General features: G+C 35.8%; 1 protein-coding gene across 6 annotated transcripts in view; it reads right to left on the bottom strand.

Annotated features, from left to right (window-relative positions):
* The window catches only part of LOC138710468 (putative RNA-binding protein Luc7-like 2), a 57,464-nt gene that overhangs the window by 6,711 nt on the left and 34,437 nt on the right, over positions 1–16,316 (bottom strand). For all 6 annotated transcript variants that reach the window (XM_069841387.1, XM_069841383.1, XM_069841384.1 and 3 more), the window contains 5 exons: positions 12,230–12,328; positions 10,481–10,699; positions 7,872–8,084; positions 1,592–1,848; positions 742–852 (listed from right to left, as the gene is read on the bottom strand). In XM_069841387.1, coding sequence (XP_069697488.1) covers positions 742–852; positions 1,592–1,848; positions 7,872–8,084; positions 10,481–10,699; positions 12,230–12,328 — 899 coding nt within the window. The remainder of the gene's footprint in view (positions 1–741; positions 853–1,591; positions 1,849–7,871; positions 8,085–10,480; positions 10,700–12,229; positions 12,329–16,316) is intronic.

Raw genomic sequence — 16,316 nt, 5'->3', positions numbered from 1 at the left:
ACATGACTTTTGGTAATAAATTCATTTTGTTATTTACACTTGCATTTTTTTATGGGCCATCGGAGGTTAAAAAAAACAGCCCTTGTATATACATATATATATATATATATATATATATCTTTTTCCTCCTCTTCTTCTTCTTCTTCTACTATGTATTTATATTTATAAATCATATGTCAATATACTAAGGCTTAAGAATCTGGCTCTGTTGAGAGGCAGTTTGTAATAAATAAAATAAGTATTTGGAATATTGATTGAAGCACGTGGCACAATCCCACAAGATGTACTTAGTACTTCGAAACATTTCCAATTATATCTATTAAAGTTAAAAGAACTCATTTTATTAGCTATTATAGGCTCAATTCGTATTTACAGGAATCACAATTATCAAATATAATCTTTATCACTGAAACACAAGTGGAAAAACAATATTTTATTCAATAAAGCTGTATAGTTTCTTCATTTTTATTTAAAAAATAAAAATTTTTTGTATGCTCACTATAGTTTGTCATTTATGGAAAATTTTCAACAAAAATTTAGAACCATATGTTACTTAGTTACTTACTCAATCCCACATCTAAGGACATGAGGCTAGATGATGATGAAGAAGAAGATATTATATAGCTACTGTACTTTCACCAAATTAAAATAAGGAAAAAGATATCAGTAAAAAATGAGAGATAAAATGCAAGATTTTATCAAACAAATTTCTACATTTATTTGTGAATTAAATTCACTTACCCTTCACGTTTTTTATCCCTTGAATGTGACCGGTCCTTTCTCCGATCACCAGAACGAGAACGGTGCGACCTTGAACGTCTGCTACAGCTACTGCTACGAGATCTGTGTGACCTATAAGAAAAGTCTTCTAGCTAAACTTCGGTTATACACTTGAAGAATAAATCAATTTTTATATTGTACAAAATGTAATCAGAAGAATCTAGTATTACTCAGATTTGTGTATATCAAGAGTATCACATATACACAAAATATTGTATTACTACTCTTCTTTCATTAACTGGAAGTGCCATTATGAATTTTCACAAGTTTTCATTTAGGAATGTATTAACAAACAGTAGTAGAAGAAAAATACACAAGGCTATGACACAAAAAGAGAAAAAAATTCTATGTAAATGTTAAATCCTTAATTTACCATTATACAAAGAACGAGTTTTCACACTCAATTTAAAGCTGCGGTTTGTTTATGGTGATCATCGCCGGACGCACATCGTTGGCGATTGTCGCCTGGAGTTACTAGCAGTTAAAATGAATGTGCACAGTTTCTTTACAGCTTCGATCGTTGGACGTGACGCAGATCACTAGAGGTTGCTTCTGAAGCAAATTCAGGATGCACATCGCCCCATACATTTCAGTAATCGATATTTAGAGAAGGCCATGTAGAAACATTGAATCGAGTTATGTCAGCAAAATAAATGAGAATTGACAGCGATGTACGGTGGTAAAGAAACCACTTCCTGATGATCATCGCCAGCATTTATAATCGTCAGTGATGTGCGTCCGGCGATGATTGCTGTAAACAAACTGTAGCTTTACTCTTCATGCTTTCAAAAACTTATACAATATGCAATACCTGGAGCTGTGGGATTTGCTACGTGATCGTGACCTCTTCTCACTGCGACTGTGGCTGGAACTTCTGCTGCGCCTGTGAGATCTATCACGATCTCGAACTCTGTCTCTGCTACTTGAGCTACCAACACGGTCCCGATCTCTGTCACGTTCTCTCTCCTTTATGCGTTCCCTCTCTCTATCTTCACGTTCTCTCTCTCTTTCACGATCCCTATTGCTCATTTCCTGCCGTTTTTGTTGTTTGCGACCTTCAACAGTTTTCTGCAATTAAGAAAATGTTAATAAGAACAAAAACACGCATTTACAATATTACCCAGGTGAGCCAAGGCTTGACTAGCAAATGAATATCCTATCATAAATTTCAGTCAAACCAGTCCATATGCCTGCCTTGAAAAAATTACGAAGAAACGAATCCTGCAGTTTATGGTGAAAATATGATTACCTAAAAAATAAAATTGAGACCAAAGACAGAAAACATTGAAAATAATGTTTTGAGTCAAAGAAATGGTTTGAGGTATGCTACTTGTCTGTGTACAGCAACTTCTTCTAACAATTGAACGGTTTTTGTTCATTTTCAGTTATCTAGGAGTCAATTTATTTAGAAATGATACACACTGAAATGAAATTTTTAGTTGAAAAATAAATAAATAAATAAATAAATAATAGGTAATTATTTTAAATGAGAAACAAAATAGTGAACTCGAAATCCAATCTAACGATTTTTAGTTTTGCTTCTTGAATGATGAAGAGAGAAATTAAATTTACTGGTCAGTATATTTTCAGAGCACGAAGACATATTGGTTATACAAGTGACTCAAAGCAAAGATTAACGTATTTTTACACTCATGTCGTTTTGAAATGCTATTTTCATGAATAGGAAAATACATACATTTGTGAAAAATTAACTACATGCAGTATATGAAGTTCAGGGATGCAAAACTGGGGAAAAGAGAGGTGTAAGCATGGGGAAAGAGTTTGTTCCCCTGTCCACAAGGCCGGAGTCTTCAATGACGTATGTGTGACGTTTGGGAAGCACACTGAATACATCTCTCTTCTCTCCCCTACCCTACAATGACGGGAGGGTTGAAGGGAAGGGATGAGTTATGTGTTCCGGCTTGTGACATTCTGTCACAATCCTGCTCGAGACAAATTACTTGGTTGGGGGTTTTCATTTTTACTGAGGTTTTCCCTCAACGACTCAAAGCAGAATTGCTGGGTAACTTCCAGCATTTAACCTTGGCTTCATTTCGCCTTCATTAGTATCATTCATTAATCATCTTACTAGTTTACAGGTTGATCAGAAGGACATGGCGGACGTGGTTCCAGAATCTGCCTATAGGTAGCATGTCTGTGGGAGCAGCGAAAATGCATGTGTCCCACATCTCCACTTATTTTCTCCTAATCCAGTAAAGCGAAACAGTGCTTGCAGTACTGTTGTGTCATTCATTTCACTCAGTTCTCTAGTTTTAGTACCTACAGTACCTATAAAGTGTGAGTTTATCTATTGCTTTTAACTAACTAAAATGGCCCCTGTATCTTCAACCCTAATGACAAAAATAAAATCATGGATTACGATGGACGAAGCTTTCACTACAGATGGAAAAAATAGTAATGTGACAAGTGTGCGGTAAAAAAAGTCAGTTTTCTATGAAATCACAACTGGAGAGTCTTACCTATCCTATACCTGCCAGATATTGATATTAAATATTTTCATGATTTTACATATTTTGGTACATATTCAGCTTATTTTTCTTACATAAATATGTACATATTTCACACCTTGATATTACATAAAAATCCGGTCCCTAGTTATAAGATTCAGGTCTGTGTACACATTTACACATTGAATAGGTAACCACTGCAAAACATAACATAATGTAATAAACCATACTTATTCTTAGCTGACAGTTACGAGGTCACTACGTGAAAAGCTGCATGCTTGGTGAATCTCCGTCCCTGAAAATTAGCTGTGCCAGTCTGTAATCTGTCCTTGACAGAGGTAGAAAAGGCATGCAGTGACTCAGCTAGGAACAAGTTACATTTGTCAAGATTATTAATTTTCAAATATTTTTATATTATAATGCATAATGTTACATGGAAATGAGAGGTTAATTACAATTTAGCATTGATGCAAATATTGTTAACGTTCAACTGGGATTACTCACTTAACACAGAGAGATCTGATGATGCCTGAAGGGCGAAAGTGCTTGTCTTATAAGGTTTTTTAACATATTTTAGTTTATCAATGTGATAGTTGTAAAGTATGAGTTTGTGACAGTTATTCAAGGATTATTTAAATAAATTTATATTTTATATATTTTAACTTTTCGGACTAACATGTTCACCAAATCTTAGTGGGGGTTTACTCTAATTGATAAATTATATTCTTTCTGTAAAGTACAAGGACCAAGGCTTCATTTGAACAGCCTCCCTTAGTAACTGAAGCCTTATGATTAGGGATTTTTTTTTACATCTTGATTACACAACTTTTAACACTGTATCAATTCTGAATATGTATTACATGACTTTCTTGCGTTAAATTCTATCGTACCTGGTTTACATCGGAATATGTATTATTATGACTTTCTTGTGTTAAATTCTATTCTATTCCTCAGAACTGAGGATGACCCATAATAGGTCGAAACATGTAAACCAGGTACGACAGAATTTAACACAAAAAAGTCATATAATTACATATTCCGATTTTTTTTTCTTTTGGTGAAATGGCTGATTTCTGTGTTAAAACTGCCACTGTTTCGGTGGACATTTCGTTAAAGAAGTTGTCATTTCAGTGGGTATTTCCTGAAATAAGTTGTCAAATGTATTGTTATGTTATGTTTGATATAAAACTTTTTGTTGATTTTTTTTTGTTTACACCTATCATACATCAGCAACGCCAAAATATAAAGTATGACTTCTGCATTGTTTGCACGAACATTTGTGTGACAGTGAGTATTTTCGTGTAAGCAGAAAAAGCCTCTTTCACTGCCCTCAGACTGATGTAGGGAACCACACTTCCTACAAACAATTCACATCATATTCATTGTGATCTTCTACTAGTCCTCCCAAAACCTTTTCCAATCAAAATATAGCCTACAGCGCATAACACACTGTAGCAAAGGCTGAAGTAGACTACAGAAATCAATCTTTTCTATAACCATAGAGAAAATACAGAAATATTGGTTAAACGTACCAACGCTCTACCAACTGAGCTACCTGGGAACTCTACCAGACACCGACCCAATTTTTCCCTCTATATCCACAGACCTCAAAGTGGACTGACAACCGCCAAGCAACCAACACTGAATGCACACAAACTCTGTGTGACTTAAATATATTGTGGTTTTCTGTTAACGAACAGTGACGTGTATTATGCAAATCAAGCTTTCAGGTATAACTCCCTGTAAAGTTGATTTGAATAATTTCGAGGGAAAAACCAAAGGTCCCGGGTTCGATACCCGGCCCCGGAATAATTTTTCCCTCGAAATTATTTAAATCAACTTTACAGGGAGTTACACCTGAAAGCTTGATTTTCAGAAATATTGGTGTTATTAAGAGACTGACTAATCGACTGAAACAAAAGTAACTGAAATTTTTTCAACAATATTTTGTAATTTTTGCGACAGAGAATCATTATGTCGTGGTTATTGACATATTTCGCACAATGACCCAAATTTCACGCCATTTCGCGAGTTTTGCTTGAATATGGTAAACATGGTTTTTTAATAATATTAAATAACATTTTGGGGCATATTTCGTAGTTTTTGTTATAGAGAGGGTATATTTTATGGTTACTGACATACGAAGCAAGGTCAATAAGTTTGTGGATGGGTGGCACAGTTTCACTGTGACACACTACGACAATAGATTGTGCTATGGGGTGGTGATGGTCAGATATTCTCTCAACCCAGCAAGAGAGAATTTCGTGCATACAGTGTAACTAGAACTATGGTCTCTGTTGTGAAGGGTAGTTGAAGGCAAGTGGCAGAACTCGAGAATATCACAGTTTGAGCAACAGGCAATTGTCAAGTTCTGCCAAAAATTAGGTAAATCCACTAGTAAACATTCCAAATAATCAAACATATTGTGACAGCGACGTGAGATTCGAACTCACGACCAGCGTCCCGCGAGAGAGAGCATATCGCGCGGGCTTCATGAAGCATGAGGGACGGCGCGACGAGGGGAAAGGGAAAGGCCCACGCGACGAGGGGAGAGTGCACGCGCAACTGCTGCATGCGGAGTAAGGGGGAATGGACCTTCTCGACCCTTCCAGAAAATGCGTCGAAGTGGAGATATCCAGATAATTCTCTACACACCTGTAGAAGGTTCTCGCAACTATGATTTTGCTATAAAAGAAGAAGCGCCAGCGAACTAGAGCAGAGTTTTCAGTTATTCCGTCAGTGAGTAAGCCAGAGCAAGCAAGCCAGAGTTCGACTCGAGTGTGCGTCCGCATCTGCGTCAGCATCCGAAGGCCTGAGTTCGAGTGCAGTGGACCGCAGTTGGAGGGACCTGAGTTCGAGTGCAGTGGACCGCAGTTGGAGGGACCCGAGTTCGAGTACAGTGAACTGTCTCTGAAGGTCTGTGGTTCGAGATACTGTGAACTCGAGTGACTGAGATAGAAGAACTGAACTGAGAACTGGTAGTTCTGATTTGTAAATAGACTTTGTAAATATTAGTTAAGATTAACAGTTCATTGTTGTGCGTAATAATCCAAGTAAACTGTCATTGTCGTCGGTGGAGTGCTATAACGAATACTTTGTTGAGTGAAGATCCAATTGTTGACGAGAGCGTTTAAGGTGAATTGTAGAAAGGAATTATTGTTGTGACGAATAAATTACATTGTTGTTACTAATAAAACTCACAATATATACGGCAAAGAAACCTTGGGCCACAGTGCTATGCTTAAATGGCATCAATGTTTTGCACAGGGCAGACAGTTTGGAGGATGATGAGAGTATTGATCAGCCAAAAACAGTTCAAACTGAATGCAAAATCGAAGAAGTTGCAACCACTCCCGATCAGTGGTAGCAGCAGTAGCAGTAGCAGCAGCATCAGCAGGCATTAGCCATGGTAGGCCTACATGTCACAAAATTTTGTCTGATGACTTGAATATGTCGCATGTTACTCCTGATCACATGTAACAGATTGATCAGCTTAATGGACTTTCAAGACAACAATTTTTATCAATTTCACTATGCTGCCATCTAGCGACTGCAAAAGAAGTTACATTATAACTCTTATGGAATTGCATGGGATAATAGCTTGAACTGTACTTCCATCTAGTGATTTTTACCAAAAAATGGCTTTTCGACAGTGAAGGCTATGGTAGTTGTTCTCTTTTTATGTTTCCATTTCATAACAAGGGAATGGTCAATTTAATATGTATGTGAACAGGGGTGTTACCCAGCATAGTGTTCCACATGTATTGGTGCAAGACTCACGTGATGATCGCATGACCATTTGTGATGATCAGTAGTACTGACGACACATTTGTCAACTGAATCATAACAAGAGACGAAATATGGTGTTTTCTGCACAATTAACAACTGAAATGACAACTGGCCACCTGGAAATCACCATTATCGCCACAAAGAAATAACAGCGACAGGACAGGTCAAAAGGCAAAGTGAAGCTTGAACTGTTTTTCGACTCATCAGGAACTGTTCACATGGAATTCATCCCACAAGGAGCAATTGTAAACAAGACCAGGTACAAGGAGATCCTTTGCGGTCTATATGATTCAATTCGTCATAGGAGTCCTGAGCTTTGGCATAGGAAGAACTGGCTGTAGCTACGCCTCTGCACATCGATCTGTGCTTGTTCAAGAGGAACTGGCTTTGCCACATCCTCCATAATCGCTTGATCTCGCATCATGCGATTTCCTTCTCTTTCCCCGCTACGTGGGTATAGATATCAGTTATCCAAGGAGATCACTGCTGCAAGAGAATTCATACTGGATCTTCCAACCAATATCTTTCAGCAGTGTTTCCAGCAGCTGTACCAATGTTGGCAGACATGCACAGCAGCCATCAGCGACTAATTTGAGGAATTATGTGGATCTGTGTGTGTGTATGGAGATCTTGTAATATGGTGCATCAGAACAACAGTCCACGAATTTAATGACTGCATAAATATGGTATTTTAGATATCTAAGAAGGTAAATCCGGCCTAATTGTGGAAAATTTCGTGTATATCGCTATTATCAGAAAAATGTGGTCTCTACTTATGATACACAGTAATCTCTATAAAATTAAAACACATTAAACAAATAGGTAAATAGTTACCTCCAGTTCTGATAGCTTTTCTCTGATTTTAATGAATCCCAAATGCAGTTTGCCGCCAAAGTGATCAGCCAGACGCCTGTCATTATCATGAATTCCCAAATATGCAGAACACACTTCACAGACGCGAAGTTTCTGTTGCTGGTAACTACTTGCAGGCATGGAATTTCTATATTCACCTTCTGCTGCACTCTTTTTCTTACGTAGATCTTCAATCTGCAAAAGATGATCAACTCAATGAAACATATGAATTAAACTAAAGTTTACGACAAGCTAAAATATTACTTATGAGGCCTATAAATAAAGTAATGAGACTGGACACGTAGCATTACAGCCTGTAACACTGCATGGCTGTCCTTGAGAGGGGAGGCAGATCAACATTCCATGTACTGTTAGTGTGAGTTTCAACTCCTTAGCGTCACAAGGTGCTTTGTAGCAACTGTGGTTGTAAAGGTGTTTGTTGCTAGTGTGTTCTGAAATGTGTGATAGCAAATTCAGCAACATTGTGCTATAAAATTTTTTTTCAGACTCGGGCACACTGCAAGTGAAACTTCTGCTAAGCTTCAGCAGGTGTATAGACATAGGCTTTTAAATGTTCAAGGTATTTTCGGAAGGCCGAGAATCAATTGACAATGAACCTCGCAGTGGAAGGCCGCAATAACGAGAATTGATTTAAAAAATGTCGCCAAAGCCTGAGATTTTGTGCGTTCTCATGGTTGGTTTACAACAATGATAGGCAAAGAGTTGAATATGAACAACACCACCGTTCATTAGATTTTGTCATGTGAATTGGGGATGAGGAAACTCTACTCCAAATAGGTTTCAAAGAACCTTTCTCAGCAACAAAAGGCTAACAGGAAGGTGTGTATGCAGAACATATCCATAACCATAATTACGATAATATAAAAACAGATAAAGAAATATTACACTGTACCAAAAAGTCAACAGTTAAATATACTCGAACAATATGAAATACAGTTAGAGTAATTTTTTTTGTTTCCATACATCGTAACGTTTCCATACATCGTAACAAGTGTCTGTATGACAGATCAGTCACACAATCTTGCTGTGACCTAACTCCGGTATTGTCTGTTTGGTACCTTTATCTCTACTATGCATTAATCAGTGTTTGTGAGAACAAGGCCAAGTATGGACATGTATGAAGTGGCAGGGCTCTATCTCCCGTTAAACAACGTATCTACATTTACAGTAATTTTGTAAAGACACAAGAATGAGTACAACCATTTGCTCATAAATACCCAGTTACTCGAATACTGCATAAGACGACAACACAGAACAATGAGAAAAATGTGCAAAAAAACTACTGTAGTAGTTTAACAGACATAAATTCGTAGTGTAAACGAAGTGTTCTCACAGAAAAAAAGCTTGACGAAGTTGGTAAAGATTTGAACATTTACCATGAAAATCATTGAAATGTGTTGTTCAGCTAACTGGAGTAAATGCAGTGTTTGCTCACATAGCTATGAAACTGTTGTATCTTAAGCCCTATGAAACACCATTAGTACAGCAACGAAGTCCAGATGACTCTGATCAATGCCATAAGTATTGTGAATAGATTTTGTAGTCCTTTCACAACGGTAACATCGACTCACAGTTAATTCATCTTATTTCAGAGGACGAATTGCAACATGTTGTTGTTTAGTCAACTGTTCAAAGACATGTCTGAACCTCACAAGTGATACCAACATAGCATCAAGTATGAGGCAACCAGGCCAGAAGATAAATGGGTAGGGTGGCTAGTTCCACTGCATACATCATCGATTAGCTACATATTACACATATCAGACTTCAGATGTATACAAACAATAATTGTTCTTCCTCTAACACATATCGTCAAGTGAGATGTACTGCCTGATAATAGAGGGCAGAAGTGAAATAACCTTGCACATTGAAAGGGCCAATAAGGTACTCTTAAATGAATACAAAACCTATACTATGTTTTATGATTAAATGAACAGTTAATTAGAAAATTAAGTTTTAAGTCTCATAAGTCCGATAATATCGCCGCTAACATACTCTTCTCGTAATACAGAGGTCAACGAACTCTTGGGATTTAGATACAGGAATATGGGCTTATAATGCAATTAAAGAAGCGGAAAAATTTGGAAAAGTAAGAATCCTTTTTTCTGGAAAAAAAAAAAGGACTATAGTCTTGCTAGATGAATGGAACATGAGCTATTTGCTCTGAAACTCTGTAAGATTATTTCACTTCCACCCTGTATATGTACATATCAGCCTGATCCTCACGTGTTAAAACTAGGTTACCTTGTTGACTAAACACATTAGAACAATACGAAATATAGAGACACACAAAAACACATCCCCATGAAATCCTCAACACACAACTCAATTTCAGAATACACACACTTTTTGACTCCACATTACATTACACAAACACACCCCCACAGGAAGCACAATCAGAAGGTGCGAAAACCAGAATCAGCCAGTTCTGAGGATAGCCTATAACAGGCCGAAACTAGTCAACAAGGTAACCTAGTTTTAACACGTGAAAGAAATAAATTATATATATTATATATTCCGAAACTTATAAATTTATTATTATATGGCTAGTAAAACATAATGATACTTACTTCTTCCATCAACTTCATACTCTCCTCCACAAAACCTTCTGCTCCCAACTGCTCTGCTCTTGCGAGCTTTTTGCCAATTTGCTCTGCTAATTCATGCACCTTATTAGCTTTCAAAGCAACTTCTGCAGACAGCTCCTCTTGTGTTTCAGCAAGACGCTGTTTTGCTAATTCAGTTCTACGATCACAATCAGCAATGAATGCTTGCAGATGTTCCATTGCCTTTAATTACAATCAAATCACACAGATATAAAAATAAGGTACAAACTATTGTACTTTAATAAATGTACCTACAATAAAGCCTCATTTTAATGTTACCATTTTTATGTTCCCAGCAGAACTACCAAAGAACAATGGAATTGATTCTCCTCTATAAGGAACATCCCGCTACCAAGGTATACACTTGAAAGGATTTGTGAATACGCAATTTGTTTTTTGAGAGTTACCACATACAAGTTGATTTTTTTATCACACTGAATGATTTTACCAGAGAGTTCTCATTGCTAGTTGACTTGCTGCTATAAAATCGCCAAATGTGACCTAGGCAAATCAAATTTGACTTGTGTAAAACAATTATTAGCTATATTTCATGATTAACCTATACAATAAGTTATAAGACATTCGACAATATACCTAAATAAATAAATTGTAAAATAAATAACTTCCTAGTTGTTTTGTTATCGTTGAGACATGATGTGCCATTAACTAATTCAAGCAATTGCCATCAATCTCTATCACTTTACAAATGAGAGAAAACTGGTGAGTTGTGAAGAACGAAGTGTATATAACTAAATATGATGCAGAAATAAACGTAGTCAAGGCAAGGAAAGTGCAATCTGTTATGTATAGGATGTTAAAAAAATGCAGTAAACAAAATGGTAACAAGGTGTAAGTCCCTAAGATGTAGGGCAGTGGATGTTTTTTTTAACACACTGTAGCTACATGTTATATTACACAGAAATGGGTTAAAAAGCTGAAATACATTTTCTATGTTGCCAAGACGAACTTTGTGTGAGTTTCCTCTTATTAAAACAATAAACATGCCAGGTTACCCACCAGTGCAGAAAATTCATGGAACCCTGGGGTTCCATCAAACACCACTATTGTAGATGACAATGTGGAAAGTGAATAATTTCGAGGGAAAAATTGTTCCGGAGCCGGGTATCGAACCTGGGACCTTTGGTTTAACGTACCAAACCAAGGTTTAACGTTAAACCAAAGGTCCCGGGTTCGATACCGGCTCCGGAACAATTTTTCCCTCAAAATTATTCAAATCAACTTTACAGGGAGTTATACCTGAAATCTTGATTTGCAATGTGGAAAGTGTTAACAAAGGATCTCCAAATGTGGCTGTACTGTCTGCAGCCAGGCCACAAAGCATGCAGACCATGTACTACATAATATGAACTTTGGCATCGAAATGCAGGAACACGCAATTGCTAATTTAGATTTCTTTAGTCGTTATTTTCATGGCTTGTTGATTTCACATGAAATAGTAAATTTAATGGGTATTAATAACATGTAATTACAGTATAATGTAGTTAAATGGTGTAAGGGATCTTGAATTTTTACTCTCAGTCCTTCCTTCCTCATATTAACTGAAAACTCCTTTCATGAAGAACCAACAATTAAGGGGGGGGGGGGGGGACAGTCTTCAGAGATTCGTTAAAATGGGGTTTTACTATAATTACATGTATACTTGGAAATCACACTACAACTTACTTTTCATAAACTTATTTTAAAAATACTCACATCAATATCATAATAGTAATCTTTTGCATGACTTGCTTTCTCAAAGTCAGCACGAAGAGCCAGATCATGTATTTTTGGGCAATCACCAAGGTCCATTCGCTGAAAATACAGAACAATGTTGATACAATCCAATTGTGTAAGCACACTGTATTCACTACATGCTATGCTGTAATAGTACCTAGGGAACTAACATTTAACATGAAAGTAGAACCAACCCAGCAATGGCAAACAGCTGCCAATAAAATAAAACTCTTCAGTTGAATGAATACAATATTGAAAGCAAATAACCCCTCCTAAATCTAATCAGAAATATTCAGCAGTATATGCAACCATATCCTTCTTTTGTTGTTCATATGCCAATATTGATTTTAAAAAGTCAATGGCTTTATCCATGAAATACTTCTCATTACAAGAAGAAAGAGGAAAAGTAAGAATATAAAATATAATAAAATTATCGCAAAAAATACATTTTCAAAGGATCACAAAGAGTGGGCTGTAGTATAACAAATAAAAGTAGGAATTGTAGTCACTCAACTAGTATATGTCTGTCACAGGATGGTACAATCTTCTCTACAGCCTTGCCTTTGAGGACACCACAAAATTAATCAAGACACGAGCTGACATTGTACTTATGTTTTTTCATGCTGTACCTTTTTCTTTTATAGACCTAATATATTATCTTTGGCTCCTGATACTATGAAATTGCTGCTTCGAAAATATATATATATATATATATAAAAAATAATAATTTACAGAATAACAAACAAAAATATATAAGTGAAACCCTTCATACTTATGTAAAAGAATAATATTTTTCATATTGAATGCATGAATATGATGCAATGAAATATAATTATTTCAAAATTTGTGAAGTGATTTTACTTCACCACACAGCAGAAGCAGCAGTAGTATTTTATGTATGATGGTGCTTTCAACTTCAAAGGTTATTTAGCACCTTAATTCAATTTGGATGGAGAACAGTTGAGCTCTCAATCAGGAACTAGAAAATAGTTTCCCTTCTGAAGGAAGCCACGCTAATAGTTCTATCACTCTTTAAAATCACAGGTTTGAAACTGCAAACCCGATTCAATGGCTAGCAATGGTAATCACTGGATCAACCAAGACTGACAACATATGAGGGGTGGAGGGAAAATGTGAATTTTTTAAGTTGTAACTTTAGGTAACACTGCAGCATAACAAAATATTGTATTATCATATTTACTCACATATTAGACTCCCTTTTTTGCTCTTTTTTATGCAAAAAAAAAAAAAGTATGGAGTCTTATATGCGCATATGTAAAAGAGTAAACCTAAATATAAAAATTAATTTTAAAATGTCAAAACATTAAATTTAAATGACACAGTAACTCTCTCACTTGTTCTTCATTTTTACATTTACACCTGACTCTGATCTATTTCTCTAAATGACTGAATTCAGAAGTATGGAATATGAAAACCAATACTATCAGTATAAGGGAATTTGTCTGTCTGTGCTTCGACAATGGAAGCACTAATGGGAAAGAGAGTATGGTATATAGTTTGAGGATAAATAGACAAAGGGAGATGTTCCTCTTTGGTAGTGTGGAGGCAAGTGAAGAAATAATGGGATGATAGGACAGAGGATGGTCTTGGAAGTGGGTTTTACTTTGCAGTCTTTCCATGAGCATTTATGAAGTACACTACTGTGTGAGTCTTGGGCAGGAATTCAGAACCTACAGCTATGTAATGTACATATTCGGAGGTATGGAGAGTGGGTGTCTTAATATGTGTGGATTTTTTTTTTTTGCTCTTAAAGTAGAGGGAGAGGGTCTTACATGCAAGGGTGTCTTAAGTAAATACGGTACTTTTCCTCTGCACCTGCTTTTTGGGGTAATTTTTTATAAAATACAATTGAATATTCATTAACTTGAGCCTTTGGAATTCCAATTTTAAGTATCTCAAAGCATTCTCGCTTTCCTGGCCACGTTTTATGCAATTTTCGTGTTATTTTTCTTTCTGTAACTGAAATTTCGACCAAATCCTATTTCTCGGTGCCTTGAAGAAATTTATTATTTCATTGTTAGAGAAAGATTATGTTCAGTAACTCGAATTTGTTTTAAAAAATCAGTGCTTCAGCAAAGTTCAAGGGCAAATCATTGGAAGGTCAGAGGAATGAAAAAGGGGCCATGGAATTTAAGATTGTGAGAAAAATGAGTGAATTATTACAAAATGTATTCAAAACAGTTAGTTTGCTCAGTTCTCTTTGAAAATACTGTGAACTGGAGGAGGGTGTGAAAATAAAAATATACTGCAGCTGCACTGCAAATCTTTCAGAACACTATTAACAATAATGAAAGACGAATGTAAGACTTGCTAAGCTTTGAAAAAAATCAATGTTTACATCATGACAAAAAAAATATGGACTTAAAATTCCTGGAAAGTTACAGAGAACAGAAATATCATTTCTGAATCTACAATTCAGAACAACAGAAGTATACCAAAAGCATGAAATGCCATTCTTTCCATGTAGAAGACTGCCATTGTCATGCTGACCTGTCATTTAATGGGGATCACAACACCATTCTTTTCACTATTTGCTGATGACTCTGCCTTTATGACGTAGCCATTTAAAAATTACATAGACAGTTGAATCAAATGGTAATCTAGCTATGTAAGTGGTAAATTAAATTGAATTAAATTAAACATACTAAAATCTCAAATCATAGTTTTCAACAGGAGGAGAAAATTTTTACACATTAGAAATACATTGATTACAGATCAAGTGAAAGATCTTAGCCAAATACATAGTTATTATACTTTAGACAACAGACTGAATGCCTCACAATGTATAAATGACAGACTTGCCCATGTTGGTATTATCTATTTCCTCTGCTTAATAAATGTAGAAACATAAATTTGAATACCGAGCTTATACTATAGAAAGTCTAATGAGACCTATAATAATGTAAGCCAGCATTGTCTGGGGGCAAATGCAGGGTAAATATCTATAAGAAATAAAATTTTGAGACTAACATGGGGGCTAACTTATGTAACCCCAGTATGCGTAATTGAAGAAGAATTAAAAATTTGGACAAACATTTCATATAGAATTCTGCCTTTTAGACTTATGTTATAACAGCGAAAACAAGCTAATATCGAACTTGCGAAAATATAATCCGATATTAAACACACGTCTAAATTGTGTTTTACACGTGCTAGCATGGAATGGCAACATTCTATATAACATACAAATATGACTATCTTGACGGGTACCAGTGACACCCTTTCAAGGGAATTTGCATTGCACACTCATAGCGATTAATAGTACAAATAACTTATTTGTTTCTTTTGTATTTCAGTCTGCAATTTCATTATTTATACCAAATTATACATCTATATAATAAAATTAATAAACAACAAATAAGATCTGATTGATGTTGGTGCTATTGAGAAATTCATAGTCATGAAGTAAGCTAATTAGATTGTCACTACTATGATAACTCATCCAGCCCTTTGTTAAAATTCAAAATTCATATATTACACTGGAGGGGGGGGGGGGACCTGTCAACTGCACAGGGCACACGGTCTAGGAGCTGGTTTCAAAAGGAATGCATTGTAAAGGCTAATTAATATGCAAGCATAAAACAGTAGGCTACTCTGTTGGCCACTGTAAATTTCACTCTCTCTGTCCTGGTCCAGAACAATTGGCATGCAGACAGAAGTGCTTGATAAAATACTTTGTTTGGAAAAATATCAGCACTCATACTGCAAACAGATATAATCAAAATATTTACTGAACGAGACAGCCAAAAGAAGTTTTCCATGCAGTTTTTGTCTTTCAACTATAATACACCATCCTTTGTAATGTATGCTTCAATGTAATAAATTAATAATAAGCACAAATTTCACGAAGGTGACACAAACTTTTTCTTACATTTCTGTGAATTGCATCAATTCAATTCTTTACCACATTACCAATTACATTTCCATTTATAGTTTATTTTCATGAACCACATCACCAATATAGCAGAAATTAAATTATATACTTACTGTGCACTGCACACAAAATAAATTATCTGTAAATCCAAGAAATTGGATGTATGACTTC

The sequence above is a fragment of the Periplaneta americana genome, chromosome 12 (assembly GCF_040183065.1).
Source record: "Periplaneta americana isolate PAMFEO1 chromosome 12, P.americana_PAMFEO1_priV1, whole genome shotgun sequence".
Classification (NCBI taxonomy): Eukaryota; Metazoa; Arthropoda; class Insecta; order Blattodea; family Blattidae; genus Periplaneta; species Periplaneta americana.
The sequence above is the reverse complement of the archived record's forward strand: the minus strand, read 5'-3'. Positions and strand labels throughout refer to the sequence as shown.